The following is a 27,653-nucleotide window of genomic DNA, read 5'->3' as shown; positions in this document are numbered from 1 at the left end:
CTCTTTATAAACTGCTTGATTTTCAATTGTAAACACCAATTTCATTTTCAAGCGCTATTGAAACTATTTGAATCAAGGTTTTACTCTTTATAAACTGCTTGATTTTCTATTGCAATTATTTTTTTAATTAAATGTGTGTTTCTTCCCCCGTTAAAAAGGGATTTCAAATCACCATCATTTATTCCTTGTTTATTAGTTACTTTTACAGTCACTACCGATAAAAAAAATGCGACACCTGCCGAATTTACTATTTTGATGTAATACATAGACAGAATTTTTTGTCCCGAAAGACGAGTTAACTTCTCTTCTTTCTAGCCTTCGAGTGCTTGCCTTATTTTGGCGATTGCGGTCAAGATGAACGATTTTTTTTCACAATTTTAATATTCTAGTGGTCACTGCAGTGATTAACAAAAAAATAAATAAATAAGGTATATAGAGATATAGATAAACAAATAATTCAAAAGATAAATGAATATTAAAATAAAATGATTAAAAAAAACAAAATAAAGCAATTAAATTAAAATAAAATAAAATAAATAAATAAACAGATAAAATAAGATAAAATAAAATAAAATAAATGAGATTTAAAGAAAGACAATTGTGCTGCCTGATTTTCTTTATTTTTTTAGCAAAACTGAACAGTAAACCGAGTGTGGTCAGCCGAATGACAAGATAACCGTTTTTCTCAGTCTATTATCTGCGAATAATCTGTTAAACTTGTTGAGCTCTTTGGGGATGCTTAAAATAAATCGACCTGTATTACCCACGTTTCTTTAAAAGTACACTTATTCAAAGCATTTATTTTTTAAGATCTATTGAAGGTATCGTCTTTGTTTGATAATGCTTTAAATACTCGGTCTAATGCAAAAAGAGAATATTTTAAATCATTTGTTTTAAAAGTGAGATGAAAAATGTACTGGAAAAGCTTGAGTTACTTTTCCATTAAAAAAAAGAGTTGCTATTTAAATGAATTAAACTAAAAAATTTGTAATATAAAATAGCGTTTGGTAAAATTCTTTCAGATGCTAGTTTAGTTTTTTTTTCAAAATCAAAAGTTAATTGTTGGTCTAGAAGCATCCACCAGGTTAAAGGTTAAGCAAATGAAGGAAATGCTGTAGGACGGGGGGGGGGGGGGGGGTTAACAATTAATTGCATCATTTTGCAAAAAAAAAAAAAATAATAATCGAGGGCCAGAACATATGTAAACAATTATAAGCAATCAAAATGTCTCATTATTTTCTAAATAACATGGGAAAATATGGATAGAGAGAGAAAATTACAAACCAATAATGGTTTTTATCAATTACATGATGCATATTTTTATTAAATGCATGATTTTCAGAAACCAATTTCTGAGCATTTGACTCCAAATTTGTGACATTGTCACTAACTGTGCTTTTCTGTTTATAACATTGATTAAAGCAATATGGATCAGCTCCACGGGCTGGATGAGGCCAGCGGGCCGTAAGTCTTAGACTCTAATGCTCAAAATCAATCAAAATTGGCTCTCATTTGCTGAATATTTTGCAATTTGTTGCCCATGGTTATGTTTCTTCAGTGGCACGTGTCATGCGTTTAATTGAGTTGTTTCCTATTTTTCATTTTTTTTTTTTTTTTGAAAGAGCATGGTCGAAAACTGGGGTTATGTTAATTTTTTTTCTTCATTTTGGCTTACTTTCTCTCTTAAAACAATTATATTGAACAACATTCAGCCGTTGATTTCATTTTCGTTGCTGCCGTCAAAAGTGTCACCAGAATAAAGTGTCAGGACACTGCCAAACTTTGCTAAATGAATATTTTATTTAACCAACAATCTCGTTCCGTATATAAATAGCTCGCCGTGAAAAAATCATTAAAAGGCGAAAAGGCGAAATCTTGCCAGAAAAGACAACCACGCTCTCTGATTCAAGATGGCTTTCATCACTTGTGACGTCACACGATGAAACATTTTAGTTTAAAAGTCAGACATTTTAAAAACTAATTAAAAGTTAAATGTGGTGAAAATAAAAGTATTTTCTTAATCCATGTTATTATTTTTTTTTTTGGCTTATTCTACCAATTTCAGTGACTAAAAGCAGTCCTTTTGACTGAAGAAGTCATTCCCATTGTGCAGAAATCTTTTTTTAATACCTGCTTTCGATTTGCTGGATTATTTATTATTTCAATGACATACAATACAAAGTAACAAATCCAACATCCGGCACATCTCGGATGTGGCGGGGAGATCCTATTTCGGCACACCTCCCGTGTATTCATACTGTTTGTTACTACTTTAGCAGAAGATAGATAAGAAGAGATAGTGACAGTATAAATAGATAGAGAGAGGAGAGATAGATAGATAAACAGAGATAGACGGGGGTGGAGATAGGTTGAGAGTTCTCCATCACTCTTTTGTTGGAATGTCGTCGACGAGAGAGAGAGACTAACCTGCGGTGAGAATGGGGAGAATGTAAGAGAACATGTTGGGTGGCCTAGGAGCACTTCGCATTACCTATTTCTACCTCTTGGACGAACCTCTTCACGGATGTTTTGAACTTGCCCACTAAATCACACCCTGGAAGAAAAGAGAAGAAACAAAATCATGCTCAGTTCAAGAGGTTTAAAAATACATTAAAAGGTTAGTGTGGAGATACTGCTCAGTCACGGATCGTATGGAATTGGCAAACGTCCAGTTAAGACGAGTCTATCTGAATGAGGGAAAGAAGTAAAAATTTGACGCGCGTGTTCCACTTATTTACGGGAGAGTGTGCTTCATTTAGAGGCTAACATGCATCTGCAAACCCGCTGACATCCCTAAAAACTAATAGATGCGTCCATTTCCGCCTGTAAACCAGATAGATGCCTTTCCATACAATCCGTGGTCAGACAGAATAGCGGTACTATGCAGTAAGTCACCACTTTTAAGCCGGGTCTAAAATTTGACTACAGCTTAACCACGGAGAAACAGCAGATGAACTGGAAGCGGAAACGGACCGCTCTATTTTGTAATAAGTAGGATCAGCGAGAACATGCAAGCAGAAAAGTTTCTACTGCTCGAACGATCGCGCGACTATACCTATTGCAAAATGAAGTGGTCCGTTTCCGCTTTCAGTTCACACACTATCGCTCCGTGGTCAAGCTATAGAAGGGGCGACATACCGACAGCCCGGTTATGACATTCAGAGAGGGTAGTTTCGTCTTTGTTATGAACTTATCAGTCTGGAACAGTCAAAAGCCGAACTCGAGGCAGATATTATCACAGATGTCATTTGTTTGTACTTTCAGCTATATTTAAGATGACGTCTGCCTGGAATAGTCAAAAATCGAACTCAAGGCAGATGTCATCTTAACTGCAGCTGAAAGTACAAACAAATGAAATCTGAGATGACATCTACCTCCAGTTCGGTTATTGACTATTCCAGACTGATAAATCCGATAAACGAAAGACGAAGCTGCAGTCTCTGGATGTCATAACCGGGATGTAGGTATATTAAAAGCAATAGCGGTACTTTGGCGATATGAGCAGTAGAGAGCAAAAGCGGATGAAAGACTTACAACACTTTTGCTCTCAGCGGCTCATATGTTTGCTATAGCTATTTTCCTTAAACTTAAAATTGGGAAAAATTACTTTGTTTGCTCAACACTCATTATTTGAGCCGTTGAGAACAAAAGTAGTGTAAGTTTTACATTGACTTACACTACATTTGCTCTCAACGGATTATAATAAAGGATATCTTCTTGTTGCAAACCAAGCATATCCTCGTTGGCGATATCCTTATATTGTATTGGTTGCAATTTTTTGTCAAGGATATTTATTAGACACTACTTAGATACCGATGTCACACATTAAAACAAGCTATCAGACAAGGTTAAAAAGCTTCATTAGATGGAAAATATTCTACCAAATAAATGAATTAAGTCATTAAAATGTGTAATCGCCAAGAAAATAATAAATCAAACCATACATTAAAAGTTCCATTAAAATATATAATATGCCGCCACCAGAAATAAACAACATTTAAAGCTCCATTTAATGAAAAATAGTCTGTCAAATGAATGAATCAAATAGCTAAAACCAATAGAAATCATTTCAAGCTTCTAAGTCGCTACATTTTTGAGCTATGCGTGATGCATAAGTTACATATTTACGTACGTATGCACGTACAGACGTCATGAGAAAACTCGGGAGATAACTCAAGGATGATCGAAATGGATATTACAGAAGCCGCCTCCAGAAATAAGCAACATTAAAAGCTCCATTTAATGAAAATTGGTCTGTCATATAAATGAATCATATAGCTAAAACCAATAAAAACCATTCCAAGCTTCTAAATCGCTACATTTTTGAGCTATGCGTGATGCATAAGTTACATACACACGTACGTACGTATGTATGCCTGTACAGTCATGAGATAACTAAGAGTGGGCGAAATGGATATTACTGCTGCCCACTCGTTCGGATATACAATCTATCCACAAAAAGTTGACACTGGGCTCACCCTCGTTTCAGAATTTTCCATTTTTGTGAAGGGGCGATATGAAAAGGAAAGTTGGAACGCAATTTGCAATTGCGTCATTGGTTCTAGAGATTGAATACGTCCCCTTGAAATGTAAGGAAATAGTCAAAGAGGTAAAACATTTAAATTTTGTTCGGTAAAGGCAGATGTTTCATTGGACAGGTCACATCCTACGTAAGTGGCTGGGTCTTGGTTTTACTTCTTTCAGCAGCCATTATTACTCGACGTTAATTCCAGGTTTTCACAAATTTGCCATTTGAACTGCGCTTGCGCGCGGACTTAAGCTGATTTCAAAAATCTTGCTAAAATGAATTACAAACATTTTAAATTTGTGAATAAATATGAGATAACAACAGATAAAAATTAGAAGTCACAAGGCTTTCTTTGACTTAGTTTTTAGGCCTCGGTAAAGATTGAGTTTTGCGTCTGAATTATTAATGGATTCGGAATCTGATTTTCTTATGAAACAAAGGCTCTTTTCAGGACCAAATTTTTAACCTCAGGAGAGCGTACTAGAATTGCAGCATCAAATTTAATGCAAAGCCAAACCCTCAACCTAAATAAAAATGTATAATACTCAGCTATTTACGCCTAACGTAAAATATCCTTAAAAGACGGATATCCGTACTCATATTTAAATTATTTTTGAAGTACACAACGTGTTTTACGTTTATGTGAAATAAATATTTCCAAACCAATAAATATTGAAGTGTCATTTTCCTCTTTACATTATAAATATCAGTTATTCATATTCGTAGTTTCATATCATGAAATCGCTGTGAAAATATTTTAATCACATTCATTAATTTATGGGGACTCTAGTACAACCTAAATATAAACAAGCAACTCGAAATCTTAAAACAGAAAGCCGAAAAAGCTAAGTCTGCGCGTAAGCGCAGTTGAAATGGCAAATTTGTGATAACCGGGATTTAACGTCTAGTGCCATTATTCAGAAATAACAACGCCTCCTATAATTATTTTTAATAAAAAAATGATGCAAGTAGGGTTGCAATAAAGAATGCAATGCTTGTCATTTTTACTTTTACGCCAACTCAATGCAGTTATTGCTGCAACTAACCTTTCGGGTCAAAATTATCATGTAAAGAAAATACATTAGAAGTATAAGTATTTTTTTTTCATATCGCCAAAATATTGCTACTCCAAAAATATGACACGCGTCCTTTCTTCTCTTTCTACCTATTTTAAGGAATGAACTCGTTTTCTCATCAAATTGACAAGGGTCATTTGTTCGCGGTCGGACCACGCATATGAACGGACGTTTCGAACAATCTTTTCTACATTCATTCCAGGGTGAATAAAATGGAAGCTTAAGGCCAAATTTCAGTAAAACATTTTTCATATTGTAATGAACTTTCTTTACTTCGTAAAAGGAAGTATAAATGAAAGAATAAGTTAATTGGTTAAAAATAGCAAAAAATTAGCTCTATTTATTTATTTATTTATTTATTTTTAAATAAAATTACCTGTGACTCTCAGATGATGCTTTTCACATTGTATTGCTAGGCTGCTACAAACCATCTAACCGTTTAATTTGAGGGTCAGAATGGCTAAAATAAGACCAATAGGCATTTATTATTGCTCAAGAGTATGTTCGCTTCAATAAATTTAAAAAAAAAAAACGAGATTAGAACCGCCAGTGTTAACTCCATAAATACAAGCGTTTTTTATTGCGCCCATTTTATTAAGATTCTCTAATTTTAACGCAATTTCAACTTTAATGAGCATTTGAGTAGTCAAAGCTCTTCTAAATAAACTGAATTTTTCTTCTCACCACTACCTTCTCAATTTTTTTCTTATTAATGATCTTTTATTAATAAAGAAAAGAAAATTTTAGTACTTAACCAGAGAGAAAATGCATATCGTGTTATTACTCAATTAACTTGCAGCAGCCTTTTGTTCAAATTCATTTATCAGTTTAACATGTGTTTCTAGTGCACCATTTTTCTCTTTCATAATGTTGGCGAGTATCTGTTGCACAAAAATTAATCTTTACTAATGATAATCATTTGCAGCTGGCTTGAGAAAAACTAAATAATTAAGTTAGTCTTTTTTTACATTCACAATTGATATTAAAAGAAAAAAATTCATAAAAAATAAGATGTGTATACATAATAATGTATAATTAAGTAGGAAGAATACTAGAAACAATTTATTTTGTTTTAAATCGCTACTATCGTTTTGCCAAAAGATAATACTTTTGAACTGAATAAAAGAAAAGGAATTCCTTTAGAGATTAATTGTAATTTTATATTTTTATTATTAAGTTAAATGTAGAATTAATTAGTTACAAAAGTTTACGCTTCGGATCTAGTCTTTTTTTTACCATGGGAATTAATTCATTTTTTAAATAGAAATTCCTCATTGAAAACAGCATAAACTAATTATAGTCGCTTAGAAAAGAAACAATCTATAATTTGTAATAATAAAAAAAAAGAAATTCGACATTAGTTAAACTTAATAAAATAGCAGGAAAAAACCCTTGAAGATATATTTCCGATTTTTTTTTAAATCCTGGCATATTTTAAAGACTTTAATACGTACGTATTTTTTAGCTATGCGCCATTAATTACTAGCGTAATTGAGTTATTTCTTTGAAAACGGTACTTGAGCAGTCGTTTTAAACAGGAAAAATAGATATTTTAACCAGATTAATGTTTTTCAAAAAGGAAAATGGAGAAATGGAGAGGTTCTTTTTTTAAAACATACGTAATTACTGAATATTTTACTAACGTTTAGTAATTTTGAAAAGAAAATTCTTAGTTTTAGTGTTCTAAATAATAAATGTAGAAAAAGCAAACATTATATTCGTAATTGTTCTAGAATTTAATTGAAAGGTCGAGAAGCGATGAACTGTATATTTCATGAATTAAACCAACTTTTTTATGTCCTGTTTTATTTCGAAAAGAAAAAAAAACATGTACTTCGAGTTTTGCTCTTTCATTGTTTCATTTTTTCACAAGAAACTTTCAAAAATGAAATTTAGAAAACCTTGCACATCGCACCTTTAAATCAAAGGAGATAAAACTCATAATCAACTATTTTCTCCCGAGAGGTATTTGAATTTGAATCAAAATTTAAAAAAAAAATGTAATTTTGGTAGAAATTTATATTTTTCTGAGGAAAAATAACGTTTTGGATTGTTATAATCATATGCGAGAATTATGATTTTTAAATGCATGCAGAAATTTGTGAAATATTTATGGAACTATCTGAGAATTCAATTGCTATTATTTGAATTATCTCGAAGAATTTATAAACTAACCCAAATTAAAGACATGACTTCAGCACACATAGAAGAACTTAGTAAAATGCATTAAATTCTGAATATTCATCTATTATTTCTTTGTGTGAAGTTGCGTCACACTTGCGCTATAGGTACTATATGTCTGCATAGAATCATTTAAAATATGTACAGGTTTTTAATAGCATTTTAAAAATAGAAAGAGCAACAAATAAAATACAGAAACGATTTCTGATTGCTCACTTTTCGCTTCAAAAGACACTAGATGAGGTACCAAGGGAACAAAGAGCGTTACTGACAAATATGGAAAATTGGAGGTAAATGATAGACATGATTATTTTTTCCCCAATTATCAATTTTCACCATTACCTATAATTTTCAATATTTGCCAGTAACCGTCCTTGGTTCCTTAGTATCTCATATAGTGTCTTTTGAAGAGCAAAGTGAGCAATCAGAAATTGTTCTTGTATTGTATTTGTTGCTTTTTTAAATATTTTAAAAAGGGTAGGGTCAGGTGGGGTAAAATGGGTAGTCAGAATATATGGTTTAAAAAGTCAGTTTTTTTAAATTAAATTTGCATTTTTTTGAGTTGGTTATTATACTTGGCTGTTCTGAATTATATATCACAAAATATATTTTTTCAATAGATTATTTTTTAGTGAGTGGCAACACTTTAAAATGAAGTCGATAAATTCAAGCCGCATGTTGTCTGCTTAAACTTCTATCTCCAGCTCCTGATTTTTGGGGAATTTTTATTACTGTGTCATAATATCTTTAGTTAGACATTTTTATTGCTGCTTCAACTTACAGGGAAGAAAAAAAATAATTTTTTCTATTTTTAATCTCATATTTTGAAAATGGGGTAAAATGGGTATATATGGTTAGGCTTACAATTCCAGCAAGTTGTTTTAAAAGGTACAGCATATTTTCCTTTAAATGAATATTAATTCATTTGTGGTTGATTCAAAATGATTGAAATATAAAAATATGCACAATGCCATGATTTTATAAAATAAACTTTACTCCATCATAATAAATAAAATTAAGCCACAGGTATACTTATTCTAGTGTTTGTGTGCACTTGCGCATAAAATAACAATTTCCTCTGAATATGCTGGCCCAGCCTGCTGCTCATCACATTTTTATTTGATTGCAATCAGATTCTATCAATTTCTCTGATGTACTCTAATGTACCTTTAATTTCTCGGAACACATCCTCGTTTCAATCCGAAAAGTATGCTTCACAAAGCACAATTTCCTCACCTTATAAAGATTTGAAAAGTGCAATATTGTCAGCAATTTTAACAAGTGTTTCAGATTTGACAACTACCTGCATGATTTATTTAAAACAACTTAAACAGGTGCTGGCAAATACAGGAAATAAATGACAAAGATGTTTTAGAAAGGCTAAGAGTTGAAAGTGAAAAACGTAAGGAATTTAAAAACAAGAAAATAAAAAATAGATGAAAAAGAAAGTCTCCATTCAGAGGAAGTATCTGGAATAGAAACTGCTGAAAATATGCTTATGAAGCAAAGTTTAACCACAGGTGCAAAGGTATAAGTATTATACTTTGAGGAAACAAGCAAGAAAGAATTTATTGGCAAATATATGGCTGTTGAGGAAAATTTTATGAGGTGAAATACTTTTAAAAAATCCAAGATGGGGGATTTTTTTTTTATTTTTCCTGATATAGACGACATGGATTTCATTGAAGAACATCAAATAATAAAAAATTTTAAAGCGCCACAAAGTAACAATAGGCCATTACTTTCTTAAAAGAAAGACAAGTATGGATATCATGTGTTCAAAGAAACCTTATTAATATTTTGTCAAATTTACTCTTTGCACTATTTTTTTTAAATTAAATAGTTAAATTTTGATAACTGACTCTTATGCCTTTACTATCACACTTCATTGAACAAATAGTATGCTTTTTTATCACTTCTTAGACTTTAATACCCATTTTACCCCATAGGCTACCCATTTTCACCTGCGTGGGGTAAAATGGGTATACAAAACATATAGTCATAAACACTCCTCTCAAAAATAAATTTGTATCAAATTATGTGTGAAAATCATTTAATTCTACTCTCAACATATGTAATGTATACATAAAAAAAAAATATTAGAAACGAAATATTTTGACAAAAATACTTGAGTGAAAATCCAAAAGTAGGCTATTTTATACCCATTTTACCCCACCTGACCCTATTACATATCGTGACCACATTTGAAATGATTCCACGGAGACGTATGAAATTGTGTCTGCTGAAAATTTTGAAGAAAAGAAACATATAATTTGTAATATATTTCAATGAATACATCCAAAAATGTTCAGATTCGGGGCACTGAATGGACCATCAAAAGTTTAACAGATTAGCCAGCATGCCGCAAAATTCGGGGGTCACTAGATTTTCAATAACACTTGCCTGGTGCTTTCCGGCATATCAGAAGAATCGAGGTTAAGAAAAAAAAAATGCTATAAAACATACGAGGGCAAATCAAAAAGTCTTTGCGCCTATTTTTTTTTATTTTTTTTTAGCCAAAATACTGCTGTGATTACAAAGCAAACATATACAGTGCTGGCAAAATTATTAGACTAAAGAGTTTTGTTTTTTGTTCACTATCTGTACTAAAATACTATTTATTTTACTGTTAAACAACAGTACATACTGTACACTGATTATTACGTTATTTTAGCATAATTTAATGTTCGCAGGTGGCAGCATTGTCTGCTTTGTTTATGTTCTTTGTTTATCTACCTACCAGGAACATAGCCTCAATCAGCTTAAACAGTTCACTAGTTCTTTTTATCAGGGTGTTCTGTTATATTTAAAGTTAGTTTTAGGTAATTAGTGTGTATGTGTATTGTGAGTATATATAATAGTGAGTATAAACAATTTTTTGCCTCCTTTTTTAAAAAGTTAAGAAATGATGTAAACATTGTGAAAAGTATGCCAAAAAGACTTAAAATGCACTTCAAGAACAAGGGAATGCATTCTAAATATTAGATAATTATTTTACTGTTCGTTAATGTGTCTATAGTTAAGTAATAAATAAAGAATTTTCGTTTAAAGCAGTTTTGGTCGAATAATTTGCCCAGCACTGTACATTCCCTACAGTAACAGTTCTTTGAACCAGTCATATTTGCTTTTTCTCGGAAGAGCGGAGCTGCTTTCAGTCATTTAAGATGACGGTTGTTCTTCAGATGTCCACAGCTTATGAGCAGAGAAGCGTTATTCGTTTTGTACGGAGCAAGGGACAAAATCCCATAGCAATTCACAGGGAAATGCACCTGCAGTCCAGACCTTCCCCTTAGTGATTTTTACGATTTCGGTCCACTGAAGAAGTTTCTGGCAGGACAGAAACCAAGAACGCGGTCCGACGGTGATTCCACAGGCAGCCGGAAAAATTCTACGACAGGGGGACTCTAATTTAGTGCTGCAATGGGGCAAATGTCTGAACCGGTGTGGTGACTATATGGAGAAATAGTGTAAGTGGCATAGTTTACTGCGTATATCTGTAAATACCTGTAAGTATCTATTTTTGGCAAATAAAAAATAGGCGCAAAGACTTTTTAATTTGCTCTCGTATATGTTCAGCTTTTAAATGAGTATAAGTTCTGTACATATCTTATCAGTATTAATAAACAGCTTAATTTTGTAAAAATATTTACTAGCAATGCCTTTTGTTAGTTTAACAAGAAAAATATTGTTTAACAACGAATAATTTTATAAAAATTAAATTAAAACTAAGCATAAGTTTAAGCAGTAGGTTACAGCCGTTAAACCAGTGCTAAAGAATTTACCATAGCTATTCAATAAATAAAAATATAAACTTACCTCTAAAATGAACCTAAAATAATTCATTTAAGTAACATTATGAAAACATCGCAGCAACAATAATTGCTTCTGAATTGATTACTTTATTCACATATTGTTAAAGCCGTTAACAATGACCTACTATAAATAACAAGCACATATTTATGCATTACACAACTTTTTTGAAAGAAGGTTACTTTCAAGATTTGTTATTTTTTTTCCTTACAGGGGTTTACATTCTGATTGGAACTGGATGGTGAAATTTACCTTTTTTTGTTGCAAAATAAACCTCAAATTATCCGGCATGCCGGAAAATTCGAATTTCCCGGCATGCTGGTCAATCTCGCTTTTTTTCCTGCCGGCTAATGCGGAGTAATACGGTACATTAGACCTTACTTCATTAGACTGTACTTCAGGGTCAGACTGATGTATAGTCCAAAAACGGTGATTTTCATGTTATTACTGCGTGTTTGATACAGCGACAATAAAAAAGAAGAGAAAAGAAAACGACGATGTTCCTTTTCATGTTTATTTTTTTTTTTATGTGAATACAATTTTCGCAAAATCCGTGAAAATTTCATTTTTGTAAAGATAAAATTTTTTCTTTCATGTTTTTATTTTTAGTTCAATCTGCATAATTTCTTTAAATAGTAGTGTTAACAGTTAAAATAATTTGGATTTTTTCATTCGCGTTCTAATTCATTTGTTGTGTAGTGCTATTTTCATCATTCCAAGTGTGTTCTTGAATTTGTATTTGACTTTTTGTGTAAATTTTTATGAATTCAATGCTTAAAGTCTATTATTAAATCGAATTTTTCGTGAACTAAGAACGAAGTCATGTTTCTGTGAATTCTGTGCTTTATTCATCTTGTTCTTGTTCATCATACTGCATTGTACAATAAGAAGTCCTTTTCTGCAGTGAGCCATAACATCGTAATGGGGTTATTTCCGAAATTTTAAAAGTATTTTTTACTAAAAGAGCATGCTTAAAAACATAGGATTTGACCATTTTTTAAAAATAATTTGACAAAGTTTACAATTAAAAGAATATAAATTTAAATCGTCGCGCAGGCTCAATTTCATTTTTTACGCTCCTGCGTGCGTCATCACAAATGATGACCTGCCATTCACTGTTGCCTTTAGCGCAGAGCGCAATATTTAATTCGCTACTGAATTATCCTAACTTGGTAACGCGGTAGACAGAAAGCGTAAGCACTCAGCACGCTAGGTGAATGCGCTAAAGTAAGTACATCATTTGTAACTTCATAAAGACCACGCCTTTTTCATGAATCGGACATTTAAAACGAGCTGATGTGTGCATCACATGACTTCCTTTTACTCCAATTTAATGTCATTTCCCCATTATTCGCTATTTTAATGTGATTCAATATTTATTCTCTAAATATCACCAACAATGGCCAAATTGAAACCAAAAAAAAAAAAACTCCGCCAAATTTGTCGCCAAGTTGGCGACAAAACTTGGCGACCAAAAGACTGGCGATATATCGCCAAGTGTCCGACAAATTATAACGCCACTTGAGTTTACATCGAAATTAACAATGATTTCCCCCCAAAAAGGTGCAAAAGACCCCCTTAGGAACATCCGAAAGCAACCAAAAGGGGAGGTGCACAACTAGACCCCACTACGAGTCTATGTACCAAATTTCAACTTTCTAGGACATACCATTTTTGAGTTATGCGAGATACATACGCACATACGCACATACGCACATACACACATACATACAGACGTCACGAGAAAAGTCGTTGTAATTACCTCGGTGATGGTCAAAATGGATATTTCGCGTGTCTATACATTCTTAGGCACTTTTCCGCATGTGGTCGAATCGAAAAAAAAACTCAACATTCATTTGGGGGTGAGCAAAATGGAAATTAAGGGCGATTTTTGAGTGAAAATTTTTTCGCGAATACAATACTTCCTTTTTTGTAAAAGGAAGTAAAAATCAATTTAAAAATAACTGTTGGGATAATATAAGTATTTTCTGGTTCCTATATATATATATATATATATATATATATATATATATATATATATATATATATATATATATATATATATATATATATATATATATATATATATATATATATATATATATATTGCTCATTTCAGTCAACTTTAGTGACTAAAAGTAGTACTTTTGACTGAAGGAAACAACGCCATCAATCTGCAATTAAAAAGAAAAACAAAGAACCTTCATTATTATTTACCAGTGCTATAAACTCGCGATTCGCAACCTTCATATACACCAGACAAATGTTTTTTCGCTCTCCGAATAAATTGTGGTAAGGGGACTTCTATTTAGTCTTACTTTAACGTATAGTTTCAGTTTCCACTTTGAAGGGGTTTCTTTTGTTTGCTCCTTCACTTCCCTATGATTTAATATTTCTGTTGCAAATTAAAAGAAAAACATAGCTTTGAATCTTCATTAAGTGCCACTTTCCAGTATATGGCACATAAATTTTCTTGTATCATTTCGCAAACAACTATTTAAAAAAATTTATACACAATGATGTTACTACACGAATTTTGACTGAAAATCTTTTTAAACGTTTAAACTGAGAAAAATGGAAAACTTTAAAAATTTCATCTAGAAACACGATTTGCAATGTATCGTGCTATTCTTCGATAGCGTTTTCTACTTGTATAAAATGGGGGGGGGGGGAAAGCAGAATTTTTATGCATAACGCAAAAAGCAAATTTCGGAAATGAAATATTTCAAGCTGAATTTTAAAAAGCGAGATCCATGCCCATTAAAGATGTCTTACAAAAACATGTATGAACGTGGTTTTATGACGTGGAAAAATGAACCGTTTAAACGATATTTAAATGTAAAGGTAGGGAAAAGATAAGACATAAAAAGATCGCAAAAACGGTGTCGTCTTTTTAAACATATAAAAATAGTTGATGAGATCGTTTGTAGAGTTATAAAATAAAGGAAAGAAAGTAGGGTTACAAAAATTTAAAACATTGTACTTGAAAAGATTATTAGATTTGGTTTTTAAATAATATAACGAATTGTTTATTTTTGCATTAATCTTTAGCAGAAAGAGGTTTTCCCTTTTTTAGGAGAATAAAAACATATGACTTTTTTTAACTACCTTTTTCTGACTTAAAAACTTTGTAAGAGTTTTTAAGCACTGCAAAAAATAAGAATTAAGGACTAGTCATCTATACATTATTTATACATTATTAGTCTTCAAAACGTTTTTAGGTCATTCAAAAAGTTATCTTATATCTTTAAACGAGCAATTCTTGTGGGTATGTATATATTTCTTATCTTGGAAATGGCTCTAACGATTTGGATGAAATTTTGGATTTAATTGTAGTTTTGCATTCTAAGTTCATCTACATCAGTGTTTTTTCTGTAAAAACGCGATTTTTTTACAAAAAACAGTTTTTAATATTAAGTCAAATTGAGTTAAGCCTTGAAGTAAACTGTGAGTTGACGCATCAGGCAGACGATTTGCAACCATAACAATGAAAATTTGTCTCTTCTCGCTTTAAAAATTTTATACTTGCTTAGGGTTGCCAGGCTTGGCTGAGATTGGAAACTTTGGCTAATTTCAAACACACTTGGCTGACAACAAATTCAAAAGCATTATGTAAGTCGATGTAAACTTTTTTTCTTTTTTAAGTGAAACTATTGCTTGACCATCCTATTTTATTTTATTTATTTATTTTCTTTTTACACTTCAAATAGTTTAACATGTTTTTAAAATAACGCATCTAAATTTTATTTCGAAGAAGTGTATGTCTTGAGATTATTTATGCTTTGTTAAGACAGTTGTTATCATAGGTTGGAATGGTTTGTGGATCATCAGTTTTGATAGATATCATGCTGTATGTAGCATTTTCTGGCGTAAAAATTAAAAAGTACTTATTTAAAAAGAAAATCTCGATTGGGATAAAATCGTGAAACGCATCATAATATGAAAGGAAGTATTCGGTTAAAAACCGATTTCACCATAGCAAAACTAAGGTCAAAATATTTTAATTACTGACAAGAAAATTGTATAGTGGAAACAAACGTAACAGATAGTTTAAAGCAAAATGTTGATTTAATTACATTCAGAATCTTCTTTTTCTTTGGTACTTTAGTGTTATAAGAAGGTCGAGTACATAATATTTCGTTAACGTGAAGCTTTTCAAGTATATTTGGAAAAGTATTGAACCTTAAAAAAACACAATTTGACAAAAAATGATTCTTTTAAAGCCGAGCGTGGCTCAGTCGTCCAGGTACGGTACCTAATACAAACAATCGTTAAGCAGTCACTACTAAGATAAAGCCAAATTGTTATAATTAACAATACATATAACGAAGAAAACCGAAAGAAGGAGTGTCACAGAGAAGCAATAGAGATGTAAGTGCAAAAATTAAAACTTTCGAGATAATTAGTGCAAAGGTTGGAAGAAAAAAAATGGGGCGGCCTCCTGTTCCTTCTGCTCTGGTTCAGAGTGTCGAGACTTTTTCTCTTTTTAAACGTTTTATTTATTCAGTTGTTTGACCTTTTTGTATGTGTGTGTGTGTGTGTGTGTTTTTTTTTTCTTCTCTATTCGTTGTTAATTGTTTGTATGTTGTGCTCATTTTATTTTGTGTACTTTGTACTGTTGTGCCTCTTACCTTCGGGCCCTATGTAATATTATGTGGTGCATAGGGAGTTTCTTTTTGTGTCTAATAAAAAAAAATAGATGATACTAGTAGCACTGATAGGAGCTGCTACAGAGCAAGAGTTAGAAAAAAAAAATCAGTGAAAGTTACCAAGAATCTGAAATTTAAACGCGTTTTACTAAAAACTTTAGAAAGTCCACTTACTATTCTTTGCTTCTCACTGCCTCAAGTGGTGGGTTACCTACTTAGGCCTATCGTTCTAAACTTACAACGATTAACTATTGAATTTTTTTTTAAAATCTTAATTTAAGGCAATACCAGAAAAGTTCCCCACATTGCTTTCCGAAACAAATGTTTTTAGTAATGCAGTCACAAAATTGCACTCTGTGTGAGTAGCACATTATACAGGGTGTTCCTTTTTAACCTGTAAAACCTCTATCTTCATAACGTTAGTATTAGATGCCTACTTCCAATCGCAAAAATGTTCAAAATCAGATGCGGAGTTAAGATATTGAAAGTTTGAAGCGAAAATAAAAATGAGTCAAAAAATATAAAATTTAAATTTTTAGACGTGCCTTAGGTCCTTTTACTTTTATTTAGGGAAATAATCCCCACTGAAAAATAATTCCAGCACAAAAAGTTTGACATTAGTACGACCAATATTCGCCGACAGATGAAACGCAGCGTTTTGTGTTTTACACCATTTTACACTCCCCGTCAATAACACCTTTTTGAAAATATAGCTGTTAACAAGAATTTAAAATTATATGTGTGCTTAGAGTGTGGTTTTTCAGATTGATTGAGGTTTTCTAGTGCGTTTTTGCTTATCATGGCATGACATTCGCATTTATTTTTGAATAGCAATGGAAAATATAAATACTTTGTTTTTTTACTTCGATAACCTCTCATTCTCCCGAAAACGCGATAATTCCAGTCGCATCTTCTATATGGTCTCTTAAAACTTTAAACTCTAATATAGTAGACCCTCATTTTACGAGGGTTTATTTTACGCGGTTTCAATTATACGTGGTTTAAGATTTGACACCTTTATTTAATTTTACGCGGATGAGTTTCGGTTTTACGCGGATGCGGCAATGCAAACAGATAAAATCCCCCCTGCCCCTCTTTCAAAATCCAAACTCCTAAAGATTGCAGATTACGCGTAATCAACTGTATTTTGGCGTGCTGATAATCGAGCTTGGGCCACTCTGGAGACATTTTATGCGATTGGTTCCAGAGCTGTTTCCAGAAGTAAAGTTATTAAACTCTCACAGTTCAGAGCTCCCTGGAAGAAGATCTTTTAGGAGTGACAAAGGAGGACAAAACCAACGAGGATACACAACCAAAAATGTTCACATTGAAAATTTTGAGCCACTCCTAGACCATAGAAGTGATCTTTCTGATTTGTTAGTAAAGGAAGATTCTAGCCTGGAAATGACGCAAGTGATCATGGATGCGTTAATGCTCTGCAGAGAATTGCTGAGAAAAATTCTTAATGACTACCAAAAGACTATCATAGTCAGTTCCTCTGTATAAACAGGACACGAATTTTTGTTTATGTTTTCTTTATGCATGTTGTACATAAATTCGATATAAGTACACATTAAACTTATTACACAATTAGTCATCACTAGAATGAAGTATTTTGTTACCTACGGAACCAAACCCCTATTTTAACACTAGTATTAGGTCTCAATTTAAGCGATTTCGAGTTACGCGGCATTTCCGTGGAACGTAACCCTCGCGTAAAACGAGGGTCTACTGTATCTCCTTGAGTTTTGGTCGCATAAATGTCAATTTTTTTGTGTTAATAAAAGATTTCAATGGAGATTATTTCCCTAAACATAGTTAGGGGACCTAGATCCCTTACAAAAAGTTAAATTTTGTATTCTTTGATAAATTTTTATTTTCGCTTCAAACTTTCAATATCTTAACTCTGCATCTTATTTTGAACCTTTTTGAAATTGGAAGTATGCATCTAAGATTAACGGTTATGAAATAGAGGTCTTGCAAGTTAAAACGGAGCACCCTGTATATTTATGAAACAGAGGTTTTGCAGGTTAAAACGGAGCACCCTGTATATTTATGAAATAGAGGTTTTGCATCAGGTTAAAACGGAGCACCCTGTATATTTATGAAATAGAGGTTTTGTAGGTTAAAACGGAACACCCTGTATATTCGGAATACCGGAAAAATGTCAAAACTTGAGATGACGTATACTTTTAGCTGAGATTTTTCCCTAAAAAAACCGGAATGCGGATTTCAAAATTTACGGAGAAAAAAAAGAAAAAATATCAAATAACTGTACGCTTATGTTAGCTGATTATTCGCAATCTATTGCTTCAAAAATATTATCATTTATCACTGCACTTCAAGAACACACAAAATGCTCACTTTTTACCAAAAATTTCTTTATAACTTTCGGTTAAAATTGTTAAATTTTGTGGAAGTAAAACATTTTTTAGCCATACTCGTGGGTCACAGGTCAACACGCAACATGCTTCGAGAAATGGGGAGGATGGTTATTGAACAGTGAACACGTTGTTTAATATTCATTGAGTTGAATGCTTGAAGCGTTCCTGGTGTTCTCATATGCAAATACAGTCGACGTTCGTTCGTCAACAATTCCGAAGAAAATCGGTCGTTACAACCAGAGGTCGTTTTAACGCAATTGTACTAAATATTGCATGTTTTTTAGTCATAGTTAAAAAAAATAGAATAAACTTTTACTAGTTATGCATCATTTTAAAAGACAATCAAGTAACTAATAAAATGATGAAAAATTGGGAGTACAAAATAATAACTGATATTTCGTTCGAGATTTTTTTCTTTGAATATTAGTCTCTCCTCTTATTTAGATCATACAGAAGCTTTCCGCTCTTACGACTGTTTCTAAAAAACATTATTTCATATTGTCAATCGTTTTCGTCAATTCTTTGACCCGTTCATCATCAAACATCTTCCTTCATTGGAAATATTTCCTCTTCAGAAAAAAATGTTGTTAAATATTAGTTTTCGAATAGACCGTCTTGAGAAACTTAATTCTGGACGTCGTATAGGAAACAGCAGCGTAGGTTGGTCGTTCTAACGGAGATCTATTTCAAACAAATCTAAGAAGGTTCTTCTGCCTTTATATAGGAGTTTAGTAAGGCCTCATTTTTGGAATATGCTGTTCAGTCTTGGTCTGAACTGAGGGAAGATATTTGTGTATTGGAAAGGGTTCAAAGAAGGGTAACTAGATTAGTAAGGGGACTTTCAAATTTAGATAATGATAACAGACTATATAGGCTTATTATGTATAGCCTGTAGCCAAGGAGGATCAGAGGGGACATGATTCAGTTGTTTAAATTTATTAAAATGCATTTTTACACGGAAAGCAGGACAAGGGGTCATTGTTTTAAGCTATTAAAACCTCAGACTGACCTGGAAATTAGGAAATATTACTTCTTTATAGGGGTCGTGAGCAATTGGAACAGCTTACGGGAAGAGGTGGTAATGAGCAAGGGGGTGGATAGCTTTAAGAGGGCCATTGATCTTTATTGGGGACTAAAAAACTGACTAGGACCAGCCTAGATGGTCCCAGAGCCTGTTGATGGTCGTCACAATTGTATTTGTATTTGTATTAAAGTAACATTGTCTCAATGGGAAGAGCAAAACGGAACTTCATCCATCGGTCGCTATAATTTAAAGTTCGCAATAATGGGAGGTCGTTCTAAAAAGCGTTGACTGTACCTGTAACTGCTTACAGCTCCAAGTAGCACACCAAAAATATTTGACGAAATGAACTTACCATGTGAAATGGGGTGAAAGGACGTAGTTTCCAAAGCACCCATCAACCTACGTTGCTAAATGCAGTGCCTTGAAAAAAAAAGAAAAAAAAAATCTGCTTGCTGTTTGTTCATAAAAAAAGATGCACATTTTCATACAAGAAACTAAATAGAAATTTAATATCTCCGAGATAAAGCGTTAAGCTGATTAAACTATGTCACTTTGTAAATTCGCTCAGCATGAAAAGTAACTTTTCTATTTCATCAATCAAAAGCTTTTTTTTTTTTCAAAAATTCGTTGTTATTTTCTCTCATTTTCAACATACACACAGTAATTGCTTAAAATAGACATCTTTTCGGAAAAATCCAGCCATCCGAATTTTTATCCGAGGGAGGTCCGATCCCAATTGATTCGGATAATTGGAGATCTAGTGTACTTACAAGCTCAGAGCATTGCTTCTCAAGTGCACAGGAACTAGGCAGAATGTTTTTCTTATGCCACAAACATCTTACATATCACTTAATTTTCCTGCAAAACTCAATGGTGTGGTTTTGGTTCACTTACTTCTTACACAATTGCTTGTATGAGGCAGTGAGAAGCAAAGGGATGTTAGTGGCAAAATTTAAAATCTGGAGATAACCAGTACAAATAGTAGGGGAACCTCTCCTCTGTCTAGGGGAAAGAAATTGTATTAATAGCCCTGATAGGTACTGCTGTATAGCATGATATATTTAAAAAGTTCAATGAAAGCCTACAGTGCTGGCCAAATTATTAGACTCAGACTGTTTAAAAAGCAAATGCTTTATTGATTACATAACTATAGACACATTAACGAACAGTGAAATAATTATCTAATATTTAGTATGCATTCCCTTGTTCTTGATGAGCATTTTAAGTCTTTTTTGCATACTTTTCACAAGGTTAACACCACTTTTTAACTTTTTAAAAAAGGGGGTAAAAAATTGTTTATACTCTCTATTATATATACTCACATACACATAATCACTAATTACCTAAAACTAACTTTAAATATAACAGAACATACTAATAAAAAGAACTAGTCAACTGTTTAAGCTGATTGAGGTTATGTTCCTGGTAGGTAGATAAACAAAGACCATAAACAAAGCAGACTTTTCTGCTACCTGCAAACATTAAATTATGCTAAAATAATGTAATAATCAGTGTACAGTATGTACTGTACAGCAAAATAAATAGTATTTTAGTACAAATAGTTTACAAAAAAAAACTCTTTAGTCTAATAATTTGGCCAGGACTGTACTTAGGACGATATCTTTAAACACGTTTTACTCAAAATTTGAAAATGTCCACTTACATCCCTTTGCTCCTCACTTTCGCATATGCTTTCCAAAGCATGTCAGTTATTTAATTAAAAAAAAAACTGTCAACATCCTTAAAAAAAATTATAACAAACATACGCTTTAACTATAGCGAGTTGAAGAAATGTTGTGTAAATTAGCAAACAGACTACAGTTCTGAGCCTTATTGATAGACAGAAATGGAGAAACATAAAACGTTATGCAATTTAAAATGATTTCGAAAGTTAAGAGATTTTCTTCTTAGTGTCGTGTTAGATATTAAAGCTCATGTATAATGCAAGAAGAAACGGGAGTTTTAACGTTCATCCATAATTCAGGAATGAAGAACTTTCTTAAGAGGAGCTGTTGCACAAAATTTTGATGGAAAATGTAGAAAAAATTACATTTTTTTCTTTTTTTGAAAAGTACGCCTTTATTCGGTACATCACTTTGGTCTGGTATACATCGTTCACAAGAAGTCTATGTAAAGTTACATATTTTTGATTCTAAAGCAATTAAATTTAAAAAAATGAAATAATAGAAGAAAAGGCTAGTCACAAAAGTAAATGTCAAGAGTGTTTTTCAAATTATTCTGGTGGCGTTGTTCATTGCATTTAAGTTTTTTTCGTATTAATACAAATAATTATATTTTCGTTGCTATCTAAGATAAAACAATTTTAACACTGCTGTAAAGTTTGACATTGTGTGTTTTTTTTTTTTCAGTTAACTTCAACTTAAATATGTCTCCTGTAAGTCAGGGGCTCTCAAACTCTCAGGTTCGGCGTCTTTCTTCCATAGAATGTCATTACAAATAGTACAATCTAAATTCGAAACTAAAATTGCTTATTGAATGAAAACATAAATAAGTTCGTATAAAAAATTTCACATTACTGAACGTAACATTATATAGAACATATAATGTTACTTACCGTGTATCAGTAAGAACTTTTTAAAGAGATGTTGAAAGATTTTTTTAAATTGAGTATACTTAGACTTCCCCCTCACGGTAAAAGTAATATCGTTGCGGGAAAATGTATTAATTAAGGAAAAATAAAACATCAATTTGATATTTTGCTTAAACCTGGGGATTTTTCAAGGATTTGTTTTCCATATTTCATGTTCATATCTTAATCGATTAACTTTAAATCTTTCAATGACCCTTGCATTAGGATTTTCGGACTTCCCAATTGAATAGCGAAAATAAAATGTTTAATAACTCTTTAAAATACAGATAACTTATTGAAACTTCTGCCCATTAAGTTCACATAAACATCAAAGATTGTTCATTTTTTAAGTCATTATCTTTTTCAATTCATCAGTTATTAAATTCGGTAATTTTCGGTACAAAGCCCACTGCTTGAAGCTTCTCCTCTTGACTCAAAGCAACTATATAAAAGTAGTTATCAAAATAATGGAAACACTGAGACAAGTGTCTTGTTCGGAATCGCTACTCTGCCGTAAATGTTGTGTTAATAAAGGTGCCTTCTGACTGTAATCACTCACACTGATGAACTCAAATGGTGATTGAGTACTGTGGTCACTTTTGCTGCTATTGTTTGTTTTTTAGACATTACGATCTGCTTCAATACCCGTCGGTTTCTTTTACTGAGCTTCTTTTTCGGTCCACTATTTTGCTTTGCCGAGCTTGTCTTACCGCGCTGTGCGTATGCTGTCATGTGACTTCAGATACTGTACCTCTAAAACATCAAAAAGTTGTGCTGTTTCAGTTACACTTGCTCCAGCTAGACGTGCTCGAACAATTTAGCTACTTTTAAATTTTAAGAGCTCCGACATTTCACGTGCTTGAAAAAAATTCTAAACTTCCAGAACTTCAATTGAGCCACCATATACTACCTGAATATGTACATTACTACTTATAAAAAAAACAGACATCAAGTTTTATTCTTTATTATTTACGAAGTATAGTCAAAAAATGTCACTTTTATTCACAGGTGTTTTCATTATTTTGATAACTACCTGTATATAGCCACAGAACTCTGTTTTTTTTTCCTACCGTAAACTTTCCGTACCTCAGAGTCAGACGGACGAAAATTGCGATTTTCCGCTTTTTAGTGCATCGTATATAGAAGTCTACTCCGCATCGAGCCACGTGAACGCAATTCTTAGAAAAAAAATCCTTTTCAATTTTTTACCAGGGTTAAAAGAGCTTTCGTCTCATCCTTTCCATGCACGAGAAATAAGTTTTTCTTCTTTCCTTACCATAATGTGACTTAAGTCTAACAGGCTTTGAGGTTCAGATTTTACAGTGAAATAATGTGGTGCCGAAAAAAAGTACCAGCAACCAGATGCCAGTACGTTTTACCCATTGAGAAAAGATAAAATCGAGGGAGTGAAGACGTTCATTCATAAAATCAAGACCCCAAGTCACGTGACAGATTTTAAAGCAAAGCATTGGAAGAAATCGGGTTTATTTCACTTGTTTCACGCAATACGTGCCAACCATTCGTCGTTGTTGAGTCACGTGACTTGAGGACTATGGGTCAGCTTTTGCTAAGCCAATGGTTGGACATACCCCCTCCATTTTAATTCCTGCTCTAAGGTTTTACCGTAAAATTCCAGGAAGAATTTTAACAACGCATCTTAAAGATGCCTTATTGTAAAACAATTGAAAATTTAATATACGATTTCCTTTTAGTGATCTATTTCGAAAAACTAGATTAACGCTCTATAGAAATTGAAATGTATAATTGCGGAACCTCTCCATTGCACGATCACCTACGTCAGACACCGATTTCCGGAAGAACAAAAAACAACTTAATGGCCAAATTTCAATGCATAAATTTCAACTGTATTTCATAATACAGCGGGAAACTGCTTAAAAACCCTAGTACGGAAAAAAAAAATCTTTTCATCCGTTATATATAAAGTTCTTCTTTCTCCAAGAATATTAGCAATTACCTTTATCTGTGTGATGTTGCTTAAATAAACAACGAAAAGACGATGCATCGATAGTAAACAATGCTTAATTCAACTCGGTACTTTTTACGAAAAAACAATTATCTCTAATTACTTAATGATGTTTGGTTGTCAGATCTCTTAATGGAGATAGAATAATGCGAGGAATATTTTTGGCGGGGAAAGAAAAATTCTAATTTGCATTTTAGTTTCTGCTCTTACACCAGGAGACAGAAATCACTTATGCGGGCAAGGTTCTTTTTATCTTATTTAATATTTTATGTATTGTCGTGAAGTAAAAAAGAAGTACTCAACGTTTTATGTTTTTATATGGATTGAACTCTTAGTATGGCTTTCCTTGAATTAATGATTATCTTTAGTTTCGACTTATAAGTGAGAATTTAAGATGGTTGAAATAACTCTATTAATGACTATGAATAATATAGAAGTGTGTTTAAAATTTATGGTAAAGTAAGGTGTCGCACTTGAATTTTTCCAAATCGAATTTTTTTTCGGAAGTTCTAAATTTCACGTTGACAAAACGTTGCTTCTATAGCTCCACATGTACCATAAAAAAATTTATCCATATTAAAAGATAATTGGATGTCCAGCAGGAGGCCTAAAATTTGTACTTTTCTTCAAAAAATTTATTTTTTTCTATTTATATTTTTAAAAAAATGTAAGGTAAATTTTAAGAAGATATCCAGCTGAAAAATATAAACAGCAAAGTCGGTTATAAGTGTTAAACTGAAATTTTTGCTCTCTCACAGTATTAAAATCTCCCAAAGTACTCAAAATATGGATTTTTTGAAGTTTAAGTTAAAATTTTCATTTTCAATACATTTTATTTTCACTATTCATTTGCAAATTTTTTTTGTTGGTTTGAAAAGTGTTCGCCAATATTTTTGAGCCTGCTATTTTATTTTAATGTATGTGTAATTTAAAAACATAAATTGAAAAAATCAATTTTTGGAAGAAAATTATAAATTTTAGGTCTCCTGCTGGACACATTTTTTTTTTTTTTAATTTGGATAAATATTTTTGAGGTACATATGGGGCATAGGGTCTACGTTTTATCAACATAAAATTTCGTACTTCCGAAAAAAAAAAAAAAAGATTTTTCAGTTCAGCGTAATGCATAGTACTGTTTCACACTTTCAGACGTTTTTTACAATTGTTTTTGCTTTGACCTAAAAGGAAAAATATAAGAGGGTGTGTGTTCGACTTGAACGTCGACTTTCGTTTTTTTGGGGGGGACACACACACCCTAAACACACACACACACACACACGCACACACACACATATATATATATATATATATATATATATATATATATATATATATATATATATATATATATATATATATATATATATATATATATATATATATATATATATATATATATATATAAGAGATATATGAATGTATATATGAATGAGATATAACAGATCATAAAATTTTATTATGTTGGGTGAGTCGTCAAAATGAAATACACTGTAAATTACCTCATGCATATATTACTGGAATAGAAGCAGTAATAAAATCTCACACCATAAATTCGATTCTAACAAAGCCAGTTGAAGACTTAACACTTAATACTCAGCTTCTTTCGAAAAACAAGATATTGCGTTATGACCCTAAAAAAAACATCATACACACAACGCAGGCCTTTCTTCCAAAACGACATTTTTAATAGGCAATAAAGTAAAGAAGCATTTGTTTCCTCAGCGTAATAACATTTCACTCCAAACTGTCCCCTCTTATGCTTTATGCATTCACATCTTGTTATTGCAGTCTTTATTATGATTTAACGACAGTGAAATTGACTATAAATATTCTGTGTGAGTTTCAGATTGAAAATTTATTTTTTATAATGACGGCCATTGCCAGTGTATGGCTTTCTCTCACATGGTTTACGATGAAAGGGATTACATAATTTTTTTCAGTAAGCTTCTTAGTAGTTTTACCAAAACTAGGCACACTTACAAGAAAAGTAGTGAATAAATCGTCGATTTATTATGCTTAGAATTTCTAGGCGCAAAACTACTTTGCATATGAAGCGTTTAGTAGTAGCTCAATCCATGAATAGTCAAAAATGTCTTTTTAAAAATTACTTTGCTACTTCTTTGTTTATACTATCACGTCATAAAACGTACTTGAATGTATTCATGTTAATTTAATCAAAAACTGTTTCTAAAACCGGTTTTAGTTCAAAACCATCTCAATCAATGATTTTACCACATTGGCGCCCCGAGCTTAAGTTTTTGAGGCATCGGAAATACTCAATTTGCCAATGGAACTCCAAAATTTGCTGAATGATGCTAAGTTTGTCGAATGGAACTCTAAATTTCTCCAAATGTCAATAATTTCTGCGAAAAATCCGAAATTTTGATCAATCATCTATTTTTGCAAATCTTCATTCTTATTTACACAAAGTAAACTTAAATTGAGTTGAGCTATGATTGTAACAAAATTCAAAATATAATTTTGTGAAACAGTGTAATTAAAACTACAGTAAAATCCCTCTAATTCGGACACTAACGGGACAACTTTTTTTTGTCCGCAATAGAGAGGTGTCTGCAGGACAGGGGATTAATAATATTATTTGCATTGGAACTGGGGAATTAAAAATAGTTCGCATAACAGGGGTGTCCGTTATGACGGGTTCTACTGTAATTGCAGTTATTATTCACTGAATGCAGTGTTTTAGAACTAATTATATACAAACGATAAAAGTTGAGAAAGTAATTAGAAATGTAAAATACTCCAACAATGGAACTCTTATAGCTGTCATAGAATTTGGTTATAAGCATAACGAATATTAAGTTCTCTATCAGATCATGATTATTCCTTGCTAATTAGTTGGAAGCTTTGAGTTATTTACATACATACTCCCATTATTTTAAAATCTTCACTAAAGAAAATATATTTATGAAATTCTTTAGAAAGGAATTTAGTAAAAAGAAATGTTGCAGATAAATATTACAGGTTAATCGTATTTTCTTTCTTTACTTTTATTAAATTAAAAAGAATTCCATTAAAAAGAAAACATGTTTTTAAGAGTTAATATATAGTATCTTTACTTATATTCATTTCAGATTTTTCCGAGAAAAATAGCTGCATAGTTAAGTAAAAAGATGTAAAAAATAAATATAATTATTACTTTTCTGAATTTCTTTTGCTTTGGGTGACTTCAAGAAAATTATCTTTCATTTCGAGGAAATGTCAGTGGCACGGTTATTATTACTTTGCAATGCAAATTCTATTCCAATTTTTCACTCTGAAAATTTGCTTTTGACATTTCGTTGGTATTTTATTTAAATATATTCAAAAAAAAAAAAAAAAAAAAAAAACAAAAAAAGAAACTAAGCCATTTTAACTTTGATCTAAATGAGCATTATATATTCAGATACGTTTTAGATGTAAATTTCGT

At 31.9% G+C, this 27,653-nt stretch overlaps 1 protein-coding gene across 1 annotated transcript in view; it reads right to left on the bottom strand.

Annotated features, from left to right (window-relative positions):
* Window positions 1-20,038, bottom strand: part of LOC129219732 (uncharacterized) — a 105,978-nt gene extending 85,940 nt beyond the window's left edge. The window contains exons 1-2 of the mRNA XM_054854021.1: window positions 20,005-20,038; window positions 2,428-2,554 (exon numbers count right to left, since the gene is read on the bottom strand). Coding sequence (XP_054709996.1) covers window positions 2,428-2,488 — 61 coding nt within the window. The 5' untranslated portion in view covers window positions 2,489-2,554; window positions 20,005-20,038. The remainder of the gene's footprint in view (window positions 1-2,427; window positions 2,555-20,004) is intronic.
* Between the last annotated feature and the right edge of the window lie 7,615 nt (window positions 20,039-27,653).

The sequence above is a fragment of the Uloborus diversus genome, chromosome 4, assembly GCF_026930045.1.
Source record: "Uloborus diversus isolate 005 chromosome 4, Udiv.v.3.1, whole genome shotgun sequence".
NCBI classification, from domain to species: domain Eukaryota; kingdom Metazoa; phylum Arthropoda; class Arachnida; order Araneae; family Uloboridae; genus Uloborus; species Uloborus diversus.
Note: the sequence above shows the minus strand (reverse complement) of the source record. Positions and strands in the feature narration are given on the sequence as shown.